The sequence below is a fragment of the Salvelinus alpinus genome, chromosome 6, assembly GCF_045679555.1.
Source record: "Salvelinus alpinus chromosome 6, SLU_Salpinus.1, whole genome shotgun sequence".
Lineage (NCBI taxonomy): Eukaryota > Metazoa > Chordata > Actinopteri > Salmoniformes > Salmonidae > Salvelinus > Salvelinus alpinus.
In genome coordinates, this window is record NC_092091.1 from 48,421,744 (window position 1) to 48,444,860 (window position 23,117).

Below are 23,117 nucleotides of genomic sequence, written 5' to 3' on the forward strand. Positions count from 1 at the left end.
GGGGGGGGGGGCTTACCAGGCTAATTGCCAGCCAGACAGGTATCCAGGGGATTTGCCCTTCTATAACTGTGGTCAGTCTCATTTGACAAATTACAAGTGTGAGCATCTTATATGACCTCTACCTACATCTAACTTTAAAAACAGGAGCTGTTTTATGTTAACACTTTGACGCGTACGAACTCATGGGTGTGATCAATCTACAGTAGTCCCTGCAGTTTAGGCTGAAACCAGTGTGATTAAAACACTTCCACAGGGCAGCTCTCTAGGCCCTCTACTCATTTCTATTTTTACCAATGACCTGCCACTGGCATTAAACAAAGCATGTGTGTCCATGTATGCTGATGATTCAACCATAAACGCATCAGCAACCACAGCTAATGAAGTCACTGAAACCCTTAACAAAAAGTTGCAGTCTGTTGTTTTGGAATGGGTGGCCCGTAATAAACTGGTCCTGAACATTGTATTTGGTACAAATCATTCCTGAAGTTCTAGACGTAAGCCGAATCTGGTAATGAATGGTGTGGCTGTTGAACAAGTTGAGGAGACTAAATTACTTGGTGTTACCTTAGATTGTAAACTGTCATAGTCAAAATATAGATTCAATGGTTGTAAAGATGGGGAGAGGTCTGTCCATAATAAAGAGATGCTCTGCTTTTTTGACATCTCACTCCAAAAGGCAAGTCCTGCAGGCTCTAGTTCTGTCTTATCTTATTGATTATTGTCCAGTCGTGTGGTCGAGTGCTGCAAAGAAAGACCTAGTTAAGCTGCAGCTGGCCCAGAACAGAGTGGCACGTCTTGCTCTTCATCGTAATCAGAGGGCTGATAAAAATACTATGCATGCTAGTATTATATAGAGCCATTATTGCATGTTGTATTGATATGTAGGCTAAGTGTGCCTTTAAAAAGAAAGATGTAGTTCTGTCTTTGAGCTGTTCTTGTCTATTAATGTTCTGTATTATGTCATGTTTCATGTTTTGTGTGGACCTCAGGAAGAGTAGCTGCTGCTTTTGCAACAGCTAATGGGGATCCTATTAAAGTACCAAAATACCAAATTAGAATGTCTAATTATGATTGACGCAACAGTCAGCGTTTGAGCTGGCCACACTTTTTTTTCACATCATTTTTCTTCTCATAAACATAATCTTTACAACGTTATGTCCTCAATCTGAGCAGTTCATTTTTGGATGCAAAGTTCAGACATTCACAGAATTAGCAACAGCATAACACAATTCTCATCCAAATCCTAGCACTAGGTGAGGAAAGAGTGAGCTAACACAAGCGGTCATATTTAGCTAATCCTCAGCTGATAGAAACCATAATATGATTTAGCTAATAGCAATTACTATTTACAATTAATCACATCACGGTTGAGCTCACCAGTGATCAAAGTAATTGAGTAAAACACTTTCTAAAAGTTGAAAGTAATATGATGGGGGGGTAGAGTTTTGCCATCGATAAAATGCAATTATGTTCATTGTCCGTAGCTTACCCTGCCCATACCATAACCCAACGTTGACATCAGCAAACTGCTCTCTAACACAACGCCAAACACGTGGTCTGCAGTTGTGAGGCTGGATGGACGTACTGCCAAATTCTGTAAAACGATGTTGGAGACAGCTTATGGTCGAGAAATCAACATGACATTTTCTGTTAACAGCTCTGGTTGGACAATCTTGCCGTCAGCATGCCAATTGCACGCTCCCTCAAAACTTGAGACATCTGTGGCATTGTGTTGTGTTGACAAAACTGCACATTTTAGAGTGGCCTTTTATTGTTCCCAGCACAAGGTGCACCTGTGTAATGATCATGCAGTTTAATCAGATTTTTTATATGCCACACCTGTCAGGTTAATGTATTATCTTGGCAAAGGAGAAATGCTGACTAACAGGGATGTAAACAAATTTGTGCACAACATTTGAGAGAAATAAAAAAAATTGTGCTAATGGAACATTTCTGGGATCTTTTCTTTCAGCTCATGAAACATGGGACCAACACTTTACATATTGCATTTTGTTCAGTGTATAATATATTATACTTATAAATATTATTTACATGAAATCTGACCATAGGACAATATTCAGAAAGCATTTCAAAACCCAAACAAGGTAGGCTATTTGTTTGACAATGATTCTTACTTCTGTAACAATATAAAAATGAAAACAACTATTCAGAGACAAATAAAAAAATGTAGATAACCTCTCGCAATAAGATTTAGTACAGACCAGGCCTGAGACAAAATACACAGTTGAAGTCGGAAGTTTACAAACTCAGTTTTTCACAATTCCTGACATTTAATCTTAGTAAAAATTCCGTGTCTAAGATCAGTTTGGATCACCACTTTATTTTAAGAATGTGAAATGTCAGAATAATAGGAGAGAGAATGATTTATTTCAGCTTTTATTTCTTACATCACATTCCCAGAGTGTCAGAAGTTCACATACACTCAATTAGTATTTGGTAGCATTGACCTTTAAATTGTTTAACTTGGGTCAAACGTTTCGGGTAGCCTTCCACAAGCTTCCCACAATAAGTTGGGTGAATTTTGGCCCATTCCTCCTGACAGAGCTGGTGTAACTGAGTTAGGTTTGTAGGCCTCCTTGCTCGCACATGCTTTTTCAGTTCTGCCCACAAATTTTCTATAGGATTGAGGTCAGGGCTTTGTGATGGCCACTCCAATACCTTGACTTCGTTGTCCTTAAGCCATTTTGCCACAACTTTGGAAGTATGCTTGGGGTCATTGTCCATTTGGAAGACCCATTTGCGACCAAGCTTCAACTTCCTGACTGATGTCTTGAGATGTTGTTTCAATATATCCACATAATTTTTCTACCTCACAAAAAATTAGGCTATCTATTTTGTGAATTGCACAGTCCCTCCCGCAGCAATGCACCCCTACAACATGATGCTGCCACCCCTGTGCTTCACGGTTGGGATGGTGTTCTTCGGCTTGCAAGTCTCCCCCTTTTTCCTCCAAACATAACGATGGTCATTATGGCCAAACAGTTCTATTTTTCTTTCATCAGACCAGAGGACATTTCTCAAAAAAGTATGATCTTTGTCTGGCTTTTATATGGCAGTTTCGGAGCAGTGGCTTCTTCCTTGCTGAGCGGCCTTTCAGGTTATGTCGATTTACGACTCTTTTTATTGTGGATATAGCTACTTTTGTACCTGTTTCCTCCAGAACCTTCACAAGGTCCTTTGCTTGTTTGATAACAAGAAATGTGTGGAGTGGTTGAAAAACAAGTTTTAATGACTCCAACCTAAGTGTATGTAAACTTCCGACTTCAACTGTAGAATGTAGCTTACTTTGGCAACAATTCAGTCAATGCAACACGTATTAGATACAGACAGATAGAGAAGATACAGAACAACTGTTGAAAGATTATTTTTAAAAGTACACCATTTCCCTAAAAGATTTGTAGGACAAATTCATATTTCACTCTGTCACTTTAGTATTTGCATTTGGCCTACAACATGTCATGGAACTTCTAGAAGCACAGCCCCATCCTGCAAAGTGGCACAGAACACATAGAACACCCAAAGGAGGTTCCTACACATATCCTACTCATTGCCCTGTGTTCACTCCAGATGCACACCACACACCCTCTTGTGCCTTTCAAACTTCACCTGCTTTCAAATTATGAGTTACAACTCGGTCCACATGCCCTGGTGCCAAACTCTTGGTCCACTTTTCATGCCACTATAGCCATATCACAAAATGAATGGACAAGCTGCAATTTGAATGCCTTCAGGGTCCAGCGCCTGCAGGGTCCCGCACACAATGTACGCCGCATTTGTAGTAGAGTTAAAATGGTTATTCCATCAAATTTCAAATTATTAGAATAGTACACCACGCAGAACAGAACAACCAGGTTGATGGTCAGTGGCCAAAGCCCGCGAACAGGAATATTCCAAGTTCAGACAGAAGGGGGGAGTCAGATCGCTATGATCGCCAGGAACTTTACTTTTGGTGTCTATTTTTAATTGTTGCGCTACTGGTGCTGCCTGTTGATGTTAGGTAGGCAGCTACAGTAGCTAAATTATGTTAACATCTTCGGGTTTTGTTTCATTAAATTTATTTTATTTCATCTGGGTGCTTCTGTCACCTACTAACACCCTGGTACTACCCGTAGCTCCTGTTCTCCTCAGGCCGAGAAAACACTGAGAGAGAGGTATGTGTTGCAGATTACTCCTTTGTAGAAGTCCATAACGTGAAATAAATAAAACATCCCAAGGTTAATACAGTAGATATTGTTATAAGGGAGTGTGAGACTATTGAAGCATGTAACTTTCAGTTTTATTGTTTTTATTAATATAGTTTACAGTGCTAAATGGGAGATGTATGGGAGATGTAGTTTGGTCCTCTACCGTATGAATGGAATAGATGCGATTTCACGTTGTAACTTGTTTATGTTTGTCACGACTTCCGCCGAAGTCGGCAGGGATGCCACCATTACCTTTGACCAACTGGTGGATTTGTCCATCCGGTTGGATAACCTGCTGGTTACCCGCGGACGTCCAGAGGGGGATCTGTTGGTTCCATCATCCAGCAACCCCGCTCCGGTGCCCATGGAGTTAGGAGGTGCGGCGCATAGGGAGACAGGAGAAGGAGCCATCACGTGCGCCATCTGTGGCCGCAGAGGACACACTGCCGGTCGGTGCCGTGTTGGTTCCTCTGGGAGTCGGTGCAACAGGCAGGGCACTCTGGCATCACCCCAGGTGAGTTTGCACCACACTCATCCAGAGTCCTCTGTTGATTAACTGTTTGTGCCTGTTTGTTTCCCTGAGTTTTCCCCATATTCCCTGCATAAGGCGCTTCAAGCGCAGCTGGGAATTTTATCGACAGAGCATTAGCCATTCGGTTAGGATCCCCATTTTTCCTATAGTTAGACCCTTCCCGGTACACGCTCTAGATAGTCGACCATTAGGGTCCGGGCTAATCTTGGAGGCCACCATCTCCTTGGCCATGGTTATGCAGGGGAATCATGAGGAGAGAATCAGTCTCTTTGTCATTGACTCACCTGCATTTCCTGTGGTACTAGGCCTTCCCTGGTTGGCTCTGCATAACCCCACTATTTCCTGGCAACAGAGGGCTCTCACGGGGTGGTCGCGAGAGTGCTCAGGGAGGTGTGTAGGGGTTTCTGTTGGTGCTACTATGGTGGAAAGTCCAGATCAGTTCTCCACCGTGCACATCCCCCCAGAATATGCCGATTTGGCTCTCGCCTTCTGTAAAAAGAAGGCGACTCAATTACCACCTCATCGACGCTGACTTCACAGGAGTCACGTGTATCCCCTGTCGCAAGCAGAGACGGTGGCTATGGATACATATGTCTCTGAATCCCTGCATCAGGGGTACATTCGGCCCTCTACTTCACCTGCCTCCTCGAGTTTATTTTTTGTGAAGAAGAAGGATGGAGGTTTACGCCCGTGCATTGACTATCGAGGTCTCAATAAAATCACGGTGGGGTACAGTTACCCGCTACCTCTTATCGCTACGGCGATTGAGTCAATGCATGGGGCGTGCTTCTTCACGAAACTGGATCTCAGGAGTGCGTATAACCTGGCGCGTATCCAGGAGGGAGACGAGTGGAAGACAGCGTTCAGTACCACCACAGGGCATTATGAGTACCTTGTCATACCGTACGGGTTGAAGAATGCTCCATCAGTTTTCCAATCCTTTGTAGACGAGATTTTCCGGAACATGCATGGGCAGGGTATAGTGGTGTATATCGATGACATTCTGATTTACTCCGCTACACGCGCCGAGCATGTGTCCTTGGTGCGCAAGGTACTTGGACGACAGTTGGAGCATGACCTGTATGTCAAGGCTGAGAAATGCCTGTTCTTTCAGCAGGCCGTCTCCTTCCTAGGGTATCGCATTTCCACATCGTGGTTAGATAAACAGAGAAAAATAACTAATGTAGTATTTGAAGAAAAATGAAGGTCGTAGTTGTTGGATAAAACAACACGTGATTCTCCAGATTCTCCAGATAATTTTCATTAAAAAACTGACTTAGATGGACATTGATCTGTAAAGGGCTAAATGACAGTGGGGCAGGTTAACCTAACCTATGGGTGTATGTGGCCACCTCAGAACTCGTGATAACCCACTCAACAGGCTTTATTATGAGCACATACTGATCTCAACTTATGTAACGTTAGTTAATTATATATTTTATTACGATTGTTTTGTCGACAGAAAATGTATTTAAAAGGCGGTCTGGGACTGTTGTTCCTCACATCACATTGGCCATGAGAGCAGTAGTACTTGCACTGACTCTAGCCCTTGTGGGTAAGTACAGTTTTTCTGTCTTATTCTAGTGCGGATATTATAACTAACTTCATGTAAATATAACTAAGTTATGTAAATATTGAAATGTACAATTCTGTATCTATGACATCTTTTGAAAAACATTCAGTAACATATTGTGACAATCATTTTTGTTTTATCTTGTAGCGAGTCAATCTGTTAACTTTGGTAAGTACATATTATTTTTATGGATTTTTACTTATGTTTATTTGGTAGTTTCACTTCTGCATTTTTTTTTCTAAATTAAGTAAAACCAGTTCTCAGATCACAAGATCATGAAATATGTTTTGATTGTTATTACAGCCCCTGATTTTGCTGCCAGTAAGACCTATGTGTACAAGTATGAGGCACTGCTCCTGGGTGGTCTGCCTGAGGAGGGTCTGGCTAGAGCTGGAGTAAAAGTAATCAGCAAAGTTCTTATCAGTGCAGTTGCAGAGAATACCTACTTGCTGAAGGTATTTGTTATACATGAAGTTCACACACAAACAATATCTTAATGTGATGTCCATTACATTGACTAATACATCAATTGATATCTCCTTGTAGCTTGTGAACCCTGAGATCTTTGAGTACAGTGGTGTGTGGCCCAAAGATCCTTTCGTCCCAGCTGCAAAACTCACTTCAGTCCTGGCTGCTCAGTTCTCGATTCCCATCAAGTTTGAGTATGCCAAGGGTGTTGTGGGTAAGGTATTTGCCCCCACTGCTGTCTCTGAAACAGTGCTGAATGTCCATAGAGGTATCCTGAACATTCTTCAGCTCAACATCAAGAAGACACAAAACGTCTATGAGTTGCAGGAGGTACAACTTGTATATGTTCATATGTAGATGCAAAACATGTTTCAGTAAGCAATGTTTGAGTTCCTCACTCATGCTCTCTTTTGTGTTAGTCTGGAGTTCAGGGAGTGTGCAAGACCCACTATGTGATCAGTGAAGATGCCAAGGCACAGCGCATCCATTTGACCAAGAGCAAGGATCTCAATAACTGCCAGGAGAGAATCAGGAAGGACTTTGGTCTGGCTTACACAGAGAAGTGTGTAGAGTGCCAGCAGGTATGAGCATAAGTATCTATTTTGGGTGTTGGAAAAACATAACCAGAAACACTTCACATGACAATACAACTCTGTGTTTTGTCTAAACAGAGAGGGGAGGCCCTGATGGGAGCTGCCACTTACAACTACATCATGAAGCCCGCTGCCAGTGGTGCTCTGATCTTGGAGGCCACTGTTACTGAGCTCCATCAGTTCACACCATTCAATGAGATGTCAGGAGCTGCCCAAATGGAAGCAAAGTATGTTGACTGATTTGTGGTACAAAAGGAAAACATTTTCATTTTATTGAGCTTATAGGTTTAAAAGTTTCCCATGAACTACCTTTCACAGACAAAAGTTGACCTTCGTTGAGATCAAGAAGGATCCAATTATTCTCCCCGGTGGTAATTATGTTCACCGTGGATTCATCCGGTATGAGTTTGCCACTGAGATTCTCCAGATGCCCATTCAGCTCCTTAAGATCAGCAACGCACGTGCTCAGGTACAGTGACTCAATGACTCTATCTATTATTTGATACATACGCCTGACAATATGTAAAGGCAAAGATGACAAAGGTTTAATACAAACACTTCATTTTAATTGTTTAGGCTGTGAAGGTCCTGAATCATCTGGTCACATACAACACGGCAGAGGTCCATGAAGATGCTCCTCTTAAGTTTGTGCAGTTTATTCAGCTCCTGCGCATGGCAAAGTCTGAGACTATTGATGCCATCTGGGCTGAGTTCAAGGCCAAACCAGTTTACAGGTAATTTTTCAAAATATTTTCTTTTCTGGGACAATTGCTCAAACAAAGACACAATGACAGAAATACTTTTTTTTTTCAGACACTGGATCCTGGATGCTGTCCCCTACATCGGAAGTTCAGTGTCTGTGAGATTCATCAAGGAGAAGTTTTTGGCTGGTGACATCACTATTTTTGAGGCTGTTCAGGCTGTGGTTGCCGCTGTGCATATGGTGGCTGCTGATCTGGACACTGTCAAGCTTTTTGAAGTAAGTAAACCTTTAAATGATGTTTAAGCATTCTTATAGATTTCCTCATTAAGATGACTAAAAATGGTGGCATGAGGTGGTCTAGTGGTTAACACCACTACCTTCAACACATATGTGACCCACTGCCTCGATTCAGTCTTATGTAGCAACATTTGGTGTTTAAAAAGTGAAAGTAGTAGCCTAAAATAGGGAAAAGCTCCAGGTAAAAATACACTTTATCTAATCTGACTTTGAAAGTGTCCGGATAAAAATATTTTATAAATATTTCATAATTATACATTATGCTTACCCAGACACTTGTCCAAAACTGATGGGTCATGTGAAATAAATTCAATAACCACCCCCAGCCACATGTAGCTAAGTGAATGGTTACTATTGTCTGGATATGTACACATGTTCATGAAATACAATTGATGGCCGTAATCAGCAATTGCAAGGGGCTTTCTGAGATGCAAATAATATCACTACAGAGATCATACACGTGCCGTTAGCTAGCAAGCCAGCAAGCTAACATTTGCTAGCTAGCTAACAGTACGCTTTAACTTGCAATGAATATGACTTTCTGACAAAATTTGAAACGAATAATATCTGAGAATGTAGCTACACTCTTACCAGTATACATGGATGAATACTTCATGGCAGCGTGTCTTTTCTGTTTGGTTTGTAGCAAGCTACAGCTTGTTTGGCCCGTTGTTGTGTCAAGTCACTTCGGTTCACACTGACTGTGTGCAGAAAGTAGTCCATCACAACTTTTCCCCACTAATCTTTGTCAATAGCACCTAATAATTTTTGGGCAACAATGTTGTTGAGCGCAGTAGCAACACATTTGCAGATCTCCATGGCTAGCATTATATCTTTCAAAAAAGCCACTGTAGCAAGGATTATTGACACATACCGAGCAGCTCATGTTATAGACAGAAGCGTGCTACATATCAGACCAACACAAACTCATCTCTCGGTATGTACAGCCTATTCATTAGCCCATTCATTATCTCAGCCAATCATGGCTAGCGGGAAGATATTTTTCCATGGCTAAACCAACTAGGCTCCTAATTTAACAATTGTATTCATATTTACAGATGGCATACAAGTTTGTTATGAAGGCGCATTACAGTTCACATGTTCCAGGAGGCATTTCTGAAAGAAGAAAATGCAAATGCTTCTCCTGTGAAGTAGTGACGTGCGACATACGCCTAGCTTTTTGAAGCTGGTCACATATGTGCTCGTGACCGTCTGGTTGCGAATCCTGGACCCACTTTACTCCTTCTCCACTGTCCTATCTCTTCAATATTTTGTAAGAAATTATATAAAGATGACTCAAAACAATATCTTTTTCACCACCAGAGCCTAGCTTTAAACCACAAGATTCAGACACACCCAGTTCTACGTGAGATCGCCATGCTTGGTTATGGTACCATGGTTTCCAAATACTGTGTTGAATATCCCAACTGCCATGCTGAACTTGTGAAGGTAAACTGGATGTATTTTCCTATAATCAATTTACATTTGAGTCACTTAGCAGATGCTCTTACGATAGCTAGGTGAGATAACAACATATCACAATCGTATCAAGTACATTTTCCCTCAAAAAGATTTATCAGCAAAGTCAGTGCTAGTGGGATACTCTTCAAAGAGGTACGGTTTCAGACATTTTCGAAAGATGTCATCTCACGTATATGATGATCTACTGATTGAGGTTATTCAAACATATGTACTGTACATGTCTTCCCACAGCCCATCCACGAACTTGCTGTTGAGGCTGTTGCTAATAGGAAATTTGAGGAACTCTCCATGCTTCTTAAAGTTCTGGGTAATGCTGGCCATCCTGCTAGCATTAAACCAATCACAAAGCTCCTGCCCGTGTTTGGAACTGCAGCTGCTGCTCTGCCCCTGAGAGTCCAGGCTGATGCAGTCTTGGCCCTGAGGAACATTGCTAAGAGGGAGCCTAGAATGGTGAGTACAGTCCCTCCATTAAATTGCAAATAACAACATCATCATTCTCATTGGCGAAGTCCATTCAAATCTCTGCATTATTGTTGTGAATTAGGTCCAGGAAGTTGCTGTGCAGTTGTTCATGGACAAGGCTCTCCACCCAGAGCTCCGCATGCTTGCCTGCATTGTTCTGTTTGAGCACAAGCCCCCAATGGGCCTGGTGATTACTTTAGCTAACATTCTGAAAACAGAGGAAAATCTGCAGGTGGCTAGCTTCACCTACTCTTACATGAAGTCCCTGACCAGGAGCACTGTCCCTGACTTTGCCTCAGTGTAAGAGCACTCTTTCACCTTTACATGTCATTATATCTCTCTCAATTTCTATGGAATCAGGTTGAATAACATAGGTACTATTCCTTCATTTTAGTGCTGCTGCCTGCAATGTTGCTGTCAAGATGCTCAGCAACAAATTTAGAAGATTGAGCTGCCACTTCAGTAAAGCCCTCCACCTGGATGCCTATAGCAGTAAGGAACTGTCCACAAGCAAGCCCCTAGCCTCCATATATCTTCCTTGGCTTGCAATGACTGACCCATAGCATCATTCACTAAATATCAACAAAGTCAATCATTAACAGTCATTTTTCCCATCTTAAAGGTCCCCAGAGGATTGGTGCTGCTGCCAGTGCTTTCTACATCAACGATGCTGCCACCATTTTCCCCAGAACCGTCGTGGGAAAAGCTCGCACCTACATTGCTGGAGCAGCTGCTGATGTTCTTGAGGTAAAGGCGTTTTTTCAAAGTTCGTTGAAATGATAATGATTGAGTATATTTAAAACACTTTTTAACTGTTCAAGCTTAATGTCTGCCCCTTAGGTTGGAGTGAGAACTGAGGGAATCCAGGAGGCTCTTCTGAAAATCCCCATAGATCCTGAAAATGTTGACAGGATCACCAAGATGAAGCGTGTCATTAAGGCTGTAAGTATCAACGATCACTACGTTACACATTTATCTTAAATTGCTTCAATCCCTGTAGATTTTTAAATAAAATTGATCAATCAGGTTTGTTTTACTCGTCTATCCACAGCTGTCTGACTGGAGGTCCCTAACCACAAGCAAGCCCCTAGCCTCCATATATGTGAAGTTCTTTGGACAGGAAATTGCCTTTGCCAACATCGACAAGTCCTTCATCGATCAGGCACTTCAGGTACAACAAATGATATAACTTAATAGTCTCCAAAAGTATTCATAAAACATTCACAGTTGAGGGACAAAACAGCTAAACCTAATATTATCCCACAGCTTGCCAACAGTCCTTCTGCACACGCTTTGGGGAAAAAGGCCTTGAAGGCACTGTTGGCTGGAGCAACTTTCCAGTATGCTAAGCCCCTGCTGGCTGCAGAGGTGCGTCGCATCTTCCCCACCGTTCTTGGTTTGCCCATGGAGCTCAGTTTCTACACTGCTGCTGTCGCTAAAGCAGACCTCAATGGTAACTATATCATAATAGTTCTTGCTAAGTAATTAGTAGTTCTTCCCTGGATCTCTGATCTCCCATATGAATGTGCTTTTATCTTTATGTTCATAGTCCGTGCCACTCTGAAACCTGCTCTGCCTGAAACCTTCCATGTTGCCCAGTTATTGAAAACAAACATTCAGCTACATGCCGAAGTTAGACCAAGGTAAGTATAAGACCAATATTTTCTGATGACATCATTAGTACCACAAATATTGGTAAATTTAACAAATGTCTCCTCTTCCTGTAGCATTGTCATGCATACATTTGCTGTGATGGGAGTGAACACTGCATTCATCCAGGCTGCTATTATTGCAAGAGCTAAGGTCCACACAATTGTCCCTGCAAAATTGTCAGCAGAGCTTGACATCGCTCATGGCAACTTCAAGATTGAAGCTTTACCTGTTTCCGCTCCTGAGTATATTGTTGCCACACAGTAAGGGCAATCTTTTTCTTGGTCAGAAAAGAGGATGTAATAGCTGTTTACATTAAGTTCATATTTTTTTAACACGGCTGCCGCACTACAGTTTTCTTGAGATCTATGTTCCTTCAAACAGCATTGAGACCTTTGCTGTGGCAAGAAATGTGGAGGATGTCCCAGCTGAGAGAATAACTTCCATGATTCCTGCCCAAGGAGTAGCAAGAAGCGCACAGCAGTCCAGGGAGAAGTTTACATCTATGATTGCAGCCTCTGCTGCCTCTTTTGCTGGAAGTTTGGTGAGTTTGTATGAAATACTTGTTCAAAACTAAATTCACACAAGAATTGCCAATCAGAAATTATTAACCACAGACCCCAGACATTTGATACATTTTGTGAATTTATATAATTTTTTCAGTCAAGATCTTCCGAGATCATCTATTCTGATTCGCCATCCAAGTTCAAGCCCATCACACGGATTGAGGAGACAATCTGTGTCGAAAGGCTTGGAGTCAATGCATGCTTTGAATTTGATTCTGAGAATGCTGCCTTCATCAGAAACACTCTTTTCTACAAAATGATTGGAAAGCATTCAGTCCTTATTTCTGCGAAACCATGTAAGCATTAATTTGGTAATAAGCTAAATTCAGCATATACTTGCAACAATTTGTTTAGCTATTTCTAATGCATTCCATTTTTAGCAGCATCTGAACCCGCCATCGAGAGGCTGGAGTTTGAAGTGCAAGTTGGACCCAAGGCTGCAGAAAAGATTATCAAAGTCATCACCATGAACGAAGAGGACGAAGCTCCAGAGGGAAAAACTGTACTGTTGAAGCTCAAGAAAATTCTGGTGCCTGATCTGAAGAATTCCTCCAGTTCCAGCAGCTCTCGTTCCAGCAGCTCTCGCTCTAGTAGTTCTCGCTCTAGCAGCAGCTCTTCCAGCTCCTCTAAGTCCAGCTCCTCCAGCGCTCGCCTCTCCAAGGTAAGGCTACTGTTTCGCACAAAACTCTTTGAGTCAGATATTTATGGAGGTGACAAACAAGGCACACACTTGTTGCAAACATACATAGATGTTAAAAATGTGAAGAGAATTTATTGAATGTAATGTTATTTTTACCCAAATAGCCTTACGGCCCCAACGACGACAACCCCAACGACCGCAAATTCAACAGGTATCACAAGGTACAATATTGAGGAATTTTCATCTACGGTATGGTTTACAAAAATAAATGTTTGTAGAAAAGTATTTCCGTAAATACCCTGATGATTTGTTTTGCTGTTTGTTTGCAGGACTCTCAAGCCACCTCCAATATAATCTCCAGAAGCAAGAGCAGTGCCTCTAGCTTCCATGCCATCTACAAGCAGGTGACACTTCACCATCATAACTTGAGTCAAGATAATCACCTCTTTCAGTGTTTGCCATTGGGAGAGAGCGCAGAGATGAATTAAGCTTTAAAATGTGTTTCTCTTCTCAGGCCAAATTCCTTGGCAATACTCTCGCCCCTAAGGTGACCATCCTCTTCCGTTTAGTGAGAGCTGACAATAAGAATGAGGGATACCAGGTTACTGCTTACTTGAACAAAGCTACTTCCAGACTGCAGATCATTCTGGCTGCCCTTGATGAGAACGACAACTGGAAACTGTGTGCTGATGGTGTTCTGCTCAGCAAACGCAAAGTCACTGTAAGATCAAATATCTTGTAAATAGTGCTACAATATAAGTTTTCTGATCGTTTTTTTTTATTGTTTAGGTTGTACTGTGGGTAGCAATAATCACTATTGTATACTAAAGAAAATGTACACTTTATTTTGTTCTCCTAATTAGGCCAAGATTGCTTGGGGTGCAGAGTGCAAGGAATATAACACCTTTATCACTGCTGAGACTGGTCTTGTTGGTCCAAGCCCTGCAGTTCGTCTGAGGTTGTCTTGGGACAGACTCCCCAAGGTTCCCAAGGCTGTTTGGCACTATGTTAGGATGTACGGTTACTCATTTGTAATTTACTAGTGATAGCTGAATAATGTTACAGAACAAATCAAGAACAACTTCTGATTTGTGTAACCTTTTCTCTTCTAGCGTGTCTGAATACATCCCTGCGTACATCCCATCTTACCTGGCTGAATTGGTTCCAATGCAAAAAAACAAAAATAGTGAGAAACAGATTCAATTGACTATGATTGCAACATCTAAAACGACCCTGGATGTCATTCTGAAAGCACCCAAGGTGAGGAACATTGTTTTTCCCACAATAGCATTTTCTGCTGTTTTATTTCCCTAGACTTCTCTTCTTGGTTGACTGTTTCTGATGAGGATTTGTGTATCTAAATCACAGATGACACTGTATACACTGGGTGTGACCCTCCCCTGTTCTCTGCCCATTGGGTCTGTGACTGATCTTACTCCCTTTGATGACAACATTGTTAACAAAATCCACTACTTGTTTTCTGAAGTCAACGCAGGTAAGCAGAAACAATAAAAAAACTAAAAAACAAAACAATGTCACAGTAAATGGAAACATTAAAAAAGGCAAGGAAGGTATAAATTAACACTATTGTTTTCCAGTTCAATGTAGCATGGTCAAAGACACATTGACCACATTTAACAACAAGGAGTACAAGACCGAGATGCCTCTCTCTTGCTACCAAGTTTTGGCTCAGGATTGCACCATAGAGCTCAAATTCATGGTTCTGCTGAAGAAGGATCACGCATCTGAAGAAAACCACATCAATGTGAAAATCTCTGACATGTGAGTATTGTTTTAGAAAACAATTGCTTTTGACACAAATATATTTCTTAGTTCCATCAATAACATAATGTATGAAATGTTATCTTTGACACTTCCAGTGATATCGACCTGTACACTGAGGACAATGATGTACTAGTGAAGGTCAATGGAATGGAAATTTCCAACGACAACCTCCCATACCAGGACCCCTCAGGTTTCTCATGCTCCTTCAACCTTATTTATCAACATCACAATAACTAGAATAATCTAATGTACTGCAGTAATAAGATAATAGAAAATGGCCTCATCCATAAACTACAACATTGTTTATTTTCTTGCCTAAGGTTCTATCAAGATCAAACGGAAGGCAGAAGGCGTGTCTCTCTATGCCCCAAGCCACGGTCTCCAAGAAGTCTACTTTGATAAGGAGTCATGGAAGGTGTTTGGAATCTTATGTCATAATATCAATAATACTGTATCATTCAATTTATGATTAGCATATTACTTGTTTAAAGGGTACTAAAACATAAGCTACAGTCGTTCTAAGTTGTTGTATGATTTTGGCACTCAGATTAAAGTTGTGGACTGGATGAAGGGACAGACCTGTGGACTCTGTGGAAGGGCTGATGGCGAAGACAGACAGGAGTACCGTACACCCAGTGGCCGCCTTACCAAGAGCTCAGTCAGCTTTGCCCATTCCTGGGTGCTTCCTTCTGAGAGCTGCCGTGATGAGTCTGGTAAGTCTTAGCCTACCGCTTATGCTGCATTACAAATGTCCGTTCATTTAGTTAACATATTATTACTGTACCTCTCTATCTCAGAATGCCTCATGACGTTCGAGTCTGTGAAGCTGGAGAAACAGGTGATTGTTGATGCCGAGGAGTCCAAATGCTACTCTGTTGAGCCTGTGCTGCGCTGTCTGCCTGGATGCCTCCCAGTGAGGACCACCCCCATCACCATCGGTTTCCACTGCCTGCCCGTCGGTGAGTCTATAATGGACAACTGTTTTACTGAAGACACCATACTGTTCTGATGTATACAATAAATACTGATCTGCAGTTCCTAATTTCTTACTTTCTTTCCTATTACAGATTCCAACCTGAACCGCTCTGAAGGTCTGAGCAGCATCTATGAGAAGAGTGTGGACCTGAGCGAGAAGACAGAAGCCCATGTGGCCTGTCGCTGCTCTGAGCAGTGCATTTAGTGCTCTGGTGGAGCAGATACTGTAACTAACTAACAGAAAATATGTCATTTCACATCACTGAGATGTAACGTACAACATTATTGAACACTCAAATTGTAATAAATCTAACTGTGCATTCAAAGATGGTCTCTGATACATTTTTCCACGTTTTCCATTTGCAAAAAGAGCCCTCTAATAAGAGAAATGTAATGGCAATCACTTTTCATGGTGAATTATGAAATAAAAAAAGATATAAAAAAAAAAGAAGACATCAGTGCTATGACTGTTCAGTATACCATTTCCATTGCACTGCATCTACAACAAATACAATAGCTTAGACCAATATTTTTTTGTTGTCATCACAATCAATTGAAGGGAAAGACAGTTTGTCAATTTCATAAATCAATGTAAAGAACTATATCTCTTTTCACATTTGGTGTTGGTGTATCAGCAACATTTCACTAAAAGTACATTCTAAAATTATATCCAATATTTAAGGAAAAAACTATGTTGACTATGATAACAAATACATTACGCTGTCTGACATTCAAATATATAAAACTACATGACCTGAAAACCTCTCTGGGATATGTGGGACACTTGCCCACTTGGCCAATAGCCAGGGAAAATGTAGAGCGCCAAATAAAAAATAAAAAAAAGATATAAAATCAAACTTTCATTAAATCACACATATAAGATACCAAATTAAAGCTACCGTAATTTCTGGACTATTAAGCGCACCTGAATATAAGCCGCACCCACTGAATTAAAAAAAAAAAGTATTTTGTACATAAATAAGCCGCACATGTCTATAAGCCGCAGGTGCCTACCGCTACATTGAAACAAATGAACTTTACACAGCCTTTAAACGAAACACGGCTTGTAACAAAAATAAATAGGCTTTTAAACGAAACACGGCTTGTAACAAAAATAAATAGGCTTTAACGAAACACGGCTTGTAACAAAAATAAAAAAAATAGCAGTAAACAGTAGCCTACCAAGAAAATCATTGGTCACTATCTTCCTCCTCCTGTGCACTGAAACCACTGAAGTCATCTCCTTCGGTGTCGGAGTTGAATAGCCTCAGAATTGCTTCATCCGATGTTGGATCGTTTTCATTGTCGCTCTCATCACTTTCATCCGGAGGCAAATTCCCCGCTGAGCTCATGCTGCCCTCTTCAACACGCAGCAGTCCAGCCTTTCGAAACCCGTTGATGATAGTGGATCTTTTGACAATGCTCCACGCTGTCAGGACCCACTGGCAGACTTGACCATAAGTTGCTCTTCGCATGCGGCCGTTTTAGTGAAGGATTTCTCCCCACTTGTCATCCAAGCCTCCCACTGAACACGGAGCGCCACCTTAAATGCACGATTTACACGGATGTCGAGTGGCTGCAAATACTTTGTTGTGCCCCCAGGAATCACAGCTGGAATTGAGTTTGTCCTCTTGATGGCTTCTTTCACAGAATCTGTTATGTGGGCCCTCATGCTGTCCAACACGAGCAATGCCTTGTTCTTGTGAAAGAATCCTCCCGGTCGCTTGCCGTAACACTCCGTATGCCATTCATGCATTAGGCTTTCCGTCATCCATCCTTTCTTGTTGACTTTCACAACAATTCCTCTCGGGAATTTTTCTTTTGGCATCGTCATGCATTTGAAAATCAACATCGGTGGAAGCTTTAATCCCGATGCCGTGCAGCTCAGAACACAGGTGAAGTGCGTTTTTTCATGCCCAGTTGTTTTCAGCGTGATGGATGATTCGCCTTTCCTGTTGACAGTCCGAGTGAGAGGCAGGTCAAACGTCAGAAGAACCTCGTCCATATTTATGATGTCGTGCGGGCCGATGGAATGCTCCGCTATCTTTGCATCAGTGAATTTGCGGAAGTTTGAAGCTTTTTCCTCGTAGTCGGGAGAGAGCTGCTGACACAGACTCGTCCGTACCCTGATGGACAGGCCTTTACGTCTCATAAATCTTAGACACCACGATGGTCCACCTCTAAAATCCTCAAACTTCATTGCGGTGGCGATTGTTTTGGCTTTCAGTCGGATCTGCACAGTTGAAACACCTCGGCCGTCTGCTCTCTGTGTGTTGACCCAGTCTTCAAGCTCATTTTCTAGTTCGGGCCATCTGCTTTACTTCCCTCTGAAAGCTTTTGTTGTCTTTCTGCACTGAGTCAGTTGCTCACGCTGCTGTTTCCAACGTCTTATCATAGACTCATTAAGGCCAAGCTCCCGTGCAGCAGCTCTATTTCCTTTTCCAACAGCCAGATCGATCGCCTTCAACTTGAAAGCTGCATCATATGCATTTCTCCGTGTCTTTGCCATGATGAGGGTGACAAAATGACTACCGTAATCAGAATGATGGGAAGTTTGAGCGCGCTCGATTGCTCAGTTGTTTGGCGGCATGAATTTGTGATCCATAAATTAGCCATTGTATAAGCCGCGAGGTTCAAAGCGTGGGAAAAAGTAGCGGCTTATAGTCCGGAAATAGTCCGGTACACTCGTTGTAAATCCAGCCAACATGTCAGATTTCAAAAAGGCTTTTCGGCGAAAGCATAAGATGCTATTATCTGATGATAGCACAACAGTAAACAAAGAGAGTGTAGCATATTTCAACCCTGCAGGCACAACACAAAACGCAGAAATAAAATATAAATCATGCCTTACCTTTGACAAATTTATTTTGTTGGCACTCCAATATGTCCCATAAACATCACAAATGGTCCTTTTGTTCGATTAATTCCGTCCATATATGTCCAAAATGTCCATTTATTTGGCGCGTTTGATCCAGAAAAAAAAAATGCTTCCAATTTGCGCAACGTCACTACAAAATATCTCAAAAATTACCTCTAAACTTTGCCAAAACATTTCAAACTACTTTTGTAATACAACTTAAGGTATTTGTAAACGTTAATAATCGATCAAATTGAAGATGGGTCTATCTGTTTTTAATACAGGAGGTCAACAAACTAACGCTACTTTTCTAGTCTTGCGCAACTCTCAAACAGTACACATAACGTTACACTGATTCCAGATGGCCGTTCTTCTTCATTGCACAGAGGAATAACCTCAACCTATTTTCAAAGACTGGTGACATCCAGTGGAAGCGGTAGGAACTGCAAACAGGTTGATTAGAAATCTAGTATCCCAATGAAATCTCATTGAACAGACGGTGACCTCAAAAAATAAAAATCTGAATGGTTAGTCCTCGGGGTTTTGCCTGATACATAAGTTCTGTGATACTCACAGACATGATTTAAACAGTTTTAGAAACTTCAGAGTGTTTTCTATCCAAATCTACTAATGATATGCATATCTTATATTCTGGGGATGAGTAGAAGGAAGTTGAAATTGGGCACGCTATTTATACAAAAGTGAAAATGCTGCCCCCTATCCTAGAGAAGTTTTAACAAAAAGGTAATACAATAAAAATACTTTTGGCATGAAATCTATACAAATGACATCTACAAACAAAAACATTACCTTAAAAATCACACTAATTTGTCACTCATCAGTCAAAATATTATGGCTCTATCAAAACACAGTCAGGGGCCTTGTCCATCCCAAAAAGACTTGGCCTTGCCCCCATGGCAATCCAACTCGATGGATTCTCCATTCACCGAGCGGACAGGACATTGAATTCAGGAAAATTGACAGGGGGAGGGGTATGCCTCTTCATCAACAGTAAATGGTGTCCTGACTCTACCCATTGGAAGTCTCTATGTTGCAGAGAACGTCATTAACCAAGGCCTGGAACACAGTAGGAGCGTCGGTTAGACCAAATGGCATGACCAGATATTCGTAGTGACTGCTGGCCGTGTTGAAGGCAGTCTTCCACTCGTCCCCTTCCCATATCTGCACCAGGTGGTAGGCGTTCCGCAGGCCCCCTGGAGCGGCTCGAAGGCCGAGGCCGGGTAGCAGTTCTTAACCGTGATGTTATTGAGGTCCCGGTAGTCAGTGCACGGGAAACCGATGCGGAGGAAGCAAATGGCCCGAGCCTTAATGAAAACTTCCCGGAGGTCCTGGTACTCTGTGGGAATGGCGGAAAGGTCCGGGGCAACTTCCAAGCCCACAGGAAGACGTTCAGGCAGTGGGCATGGCAGAATGGCCTCCAGCCCATGATGGCACCAGCAGTCCAGTTGATGAGGTGATTGTGTCACTGGAGCCAAGATAATCCCAATACCACGGGAACCTGTGGAGACTTAATAAGCATGAATTGGATAGCCTCGCTGTGATTCCCTGACACTCGTAGGTTGATGGGAGTGGTATTGTGGGTGACCCTGCCTATTGAGCGCCCGTCCAGCTCTCTAACGTCCTTGGGAATGGAAAGGGGCTGAGTGGGGATACCCAGCTCGGACGCCAAGGTGGCGGCCATAAAACTCTCATCGGCCCCAGAGTCGATGAGTACCCGAAGAGATTTCGACTAGTTCCCCAGCAGAATGGCATGGAGAGGGGTACGAGTAAGGGGAGAGGGAAAGTTCTCCGTATGGCCCACCAGAGTACTCAGCCCTACCGGTGAGCCTGGTCTTTTAGTGGACATGAGGATAGGGAAATGACCAGTAGAGCCGCAATACAGGCAACTCTTCGTCTTAAGCCTGCGTAAACATTCGGCTGGAGACAACCTAGCTCTGCCTAGTTGCATCGGCTCGGGAAGAGCCAATTCGTCAGACTTCGGAGACTCTCTGGAAATATCGGGTGTCCTCGGATTCTCTAGGAAACGGAGACGTCGGAGATTTCCGGGATGCCTCGGAGGCGAGGTAGAATCAGACCTCTCCTTCCTATGTTCCTATAGCCACCCATCGATCCAGATGGTCAAGGTGATGAGCAAGTCGAGATCTGTTGGTAGTTCCCGGGCTGCTAGCTTGTCTTTAACGTCCTCCGATAATCCGTGCAGGAACGTGTCGAACAGCAATTCCGGGTTCCAGGCACTCTCAGCCGCCAATGTACGAAAATCCACCGCATAGTCTGCCACACTGTGGGAGTCTTGCCGATGCTGGAGTAACTTCCGGACAGGCTCTCTCCCGAGCAATGGAGAATTGAAAATCTTCCTTAGCCACGAACTGCTCCAGACTGAAGCATACGGCATACTGTTGTTCCCACACTGCCGTAGCCCAGGCGAGAGCCCTACCGGACATCAGCGTGGTGAGGTACGCTATCTTCGAGCAGTCTGAGGGGAAGGAGGAGGGCTGCAGCTCGAAGATGAGGAAACACTGAGCAAGAAACACCTGACAGGTTCCCGACTCTCCAGCGAAGCGTTCCAGAGGAGGTAAGCGGGGTTCTCAGGAAGCCGGGGTGGCTGGGAGAGACGCGCTGCTGACAGTCGGGTTACTGAGGGGCTGGGAGGTTACTTTCGTGGTAGGCTGCCTAACAGACAACCCGCGGAATTGCTCCAGCAATGTATCCAATGCAGAACCTTCCATAAGACCACGAAGCAACTCCTCGTGCCTTCCAGTGGTGGCTCCTTTTTCGAGGAGACGGCGTTGTGGAGCTGGACCAAGTCTGCTGGGTCCGTCATGGCCAGTTTGTACTATCACGACTCAGGATAAGACCCAGATGGAGACAGTTCAAAATATCAAACGTTTATTTACAAAACGGGGGGGGGGGGGCAGGCAAACGACAGGTCCAGGGTCCGAGAGGTACAGAATGGCAGGCAGGCAGGCTCAGGGTCAAGGCAGTCAGAATGGTCAAAACCGTGAAAACAGGAGTACGTGAAAACCGCTGGTAGGCTTGACGAGACAAGACGAACTGGCAACGGACAAACAGAGAACACAGGTATAAATGCACCAAGGGGAAGATGGGCGACACCTGGAAGGGGGTGGAGACAAGCACAAAGACAGGAGAAACAGATCAGGGTGTGACAGATAGGGTATTTATGGATGTGTTATGAATGACTGAAGGTGTCTCACTTCAAACAAAGTATTACGGGACACTACATGAAGTGTCAATAAATTGTTTTTAATATTCTGCTAATTTATGAAGGTTCTCTCATGATCCACAGGTTATTGTAGGGTGTGAGAGATATTTAAATGGAGAGATGGACCTCCAAAGCTTGTGTTTGGGTGTGTGTGTCAGAGCCAAGATGATTTGGAGTAGTCCAACCTGAGACTACCTCACCAGGTATTACTTTTCTGTTCCCATGCTGGAGACCAGGGCTTGTTCACAACCTGTTACAACGGTGCCAACATTTTGTGTCTGATCTTTCAGCGGGGGAGTGAGTGAATGTGTCAAAGACCTGACTGGGCCCAGCACTGCACGGTATGGCTCGTTATGTTGTTGTGTGTGGGTTTGTGTACTGAGGAACATGTAACTTGGTTCCAGTAAAAGCCACTTTCAATTTCCTTATGTTGGGGGCTTTCATCAGGGTAAGTGTTTCTTGGTGTAAAGTCGTCCCGAACACAGCACATATCAGCCTGGGATATCAGCCATTCATTGTTAGCCTTAGTTGGAGTGACCATAGAATTCTATGGGAGTGACCTTACTGAGTAAAGAATTTGCCATCATTCCCCCTGGTCGTCACTAGTTAACGCTGCCACAAAGTCATAATTATGGCTAAACCCTGCCCATTTCCACAATTACTCTTCTTGAAAATAGATTTTAAATCTAACCCTAACTAATGAAGGCCAAATTTGATGCGTTGGGGGGTGGTATGTGAAAAAGTGCTGTAATTTCTAAATGGTTTACTCAAATTTCTAAACGGTTTACTCAATATGGATGAAAATACCCTCAGATTAAAGATTAAAGCTGACAGTCTGCACTTTAACCTCTGTCATGGTATCATTTCAAATCAAAATTGCTGGAGTACAGAGCCAAAACAACAACAAATGTCTCACTGTCCAAACATTTTTATAAAATTGACACATTAATATTTCAGTCGAATTTAACATCAGGATCGAACAACAAACCTGTTGTAGGCCTGCATATTCAGTGTCATTGACTGACAAGCTGGCATAGTCTGATCTCTTGGTCAAGCTGACCATTGTTGACACATGGTTGGTTCATCTG

General features: G+C 42.7%; 1 protein-coding gene and 1 pseudogene across 2 annotated transcripts; one reads left to right on the forward strand and one right to left on the reverse strand.

Moving 5' to 3' along the window:
• The window catches only part of LOC139579703 (vitellogenin-like), a 34,992-nt pseudogene extending 30,364 nt beyond the window's left edge, over nucleotides 1-4,628 (reverse strand).
• A 1,552-nt stretch (nucleotides 4,629-6,180) lies between these two features.
• On the forward strand, nucleotides 6,181-16,257 carry LOC139578772 (vitellogenin). Of its 2 annotated transcripts, none has more exons than XM_071406774.1 (34): nucleotides 6,181-6,292; nucleotides 6,458-6,478; nucleotides 6,614-6,765; nucleotides 6,857-7,108; nucleotides 7,198-7,359; nucleotides 7,450-7,598; nucleotides 7,690-7,840; nucleotides 7,948-8,105; nucleotides 8,185-8,350; nucleotides 9,695-9,820; nucleotides 10,085-10,303; nucleotides 10,398-10,615; nucleotides 10,710-10,807; nucleotides 10,938-11,062; nucleotides 11,156-11,257; nucleotides 11,367-11,486; nucleotides 11,582-11,768; nucleotides 11,865-11,958; nucleotides 12,043-12,228; nucleotides 12,350-12,509; nucleotides 12,629-12,827; nucleotides 12,912-13,192; nucleotides 13,336-13,392; nucleotides 13,501-13,575; nucleotides 13,686-13,892; nucleotides 14,035-14,186; nucleotides 14,284-14,431; nucleotides 14,540-14,666; nucleotides 14,770-14,953; nucleotides 15,052-15,146; nucleotides 15,277-15,371; nucleotides 15,504-15,669; nucleotides 15,754-15,915; nucleotides 16,024-16,257. In XM_071406774.1, the coding sequence occupies exons 1-34, from the start codon at nucleotides 6,253-6,255 to the stop codon at nucleotides 16,134-16,136; spliced, it is 4,947 nt and encodes a 1,648-aa protein (XP_071262875.1). In that variant the 5' UTR covers nucleotides 6,181-6,252; the 3' UTR covers nucleotides 16,137-16,257. The 2 variants fall into 2 exon arrangements, with proteins under 2 accessions (XP_071262875.1, XP_071262876.1); XM_071406775.1 differs by having other exon boundaries at nucleotides 12,915-13,192.
• The last annotated feature ends 6,860 nt before the right edge of the window (nucleotides 16,258-23,117 follow it).

Bases quoted from the DNA above. Each gene is read 5' to 3' on its own strand.
- LOC139578772 (XM_071406774.1), top strand. From the start codon at position 6,253: ATGAGAGCAGTAGTACTTGCACTGACTCTAGCCCTTGTGG. The intron at 8,351-9,694 runs GTAAGTAAACCT...TTTCACCACCAG, and splicing joins ACACTGTCAAGCTTTTTGAA to AGCCTAGCTTTAAACCACAA. The intron at 12,828-12,911 runs GTAAGCATTAAT...TTCCATTTTTAG, and splicing joins CCTTATTTCTGCGAAACCAT to CAGCATCTGAACCCGCCATC.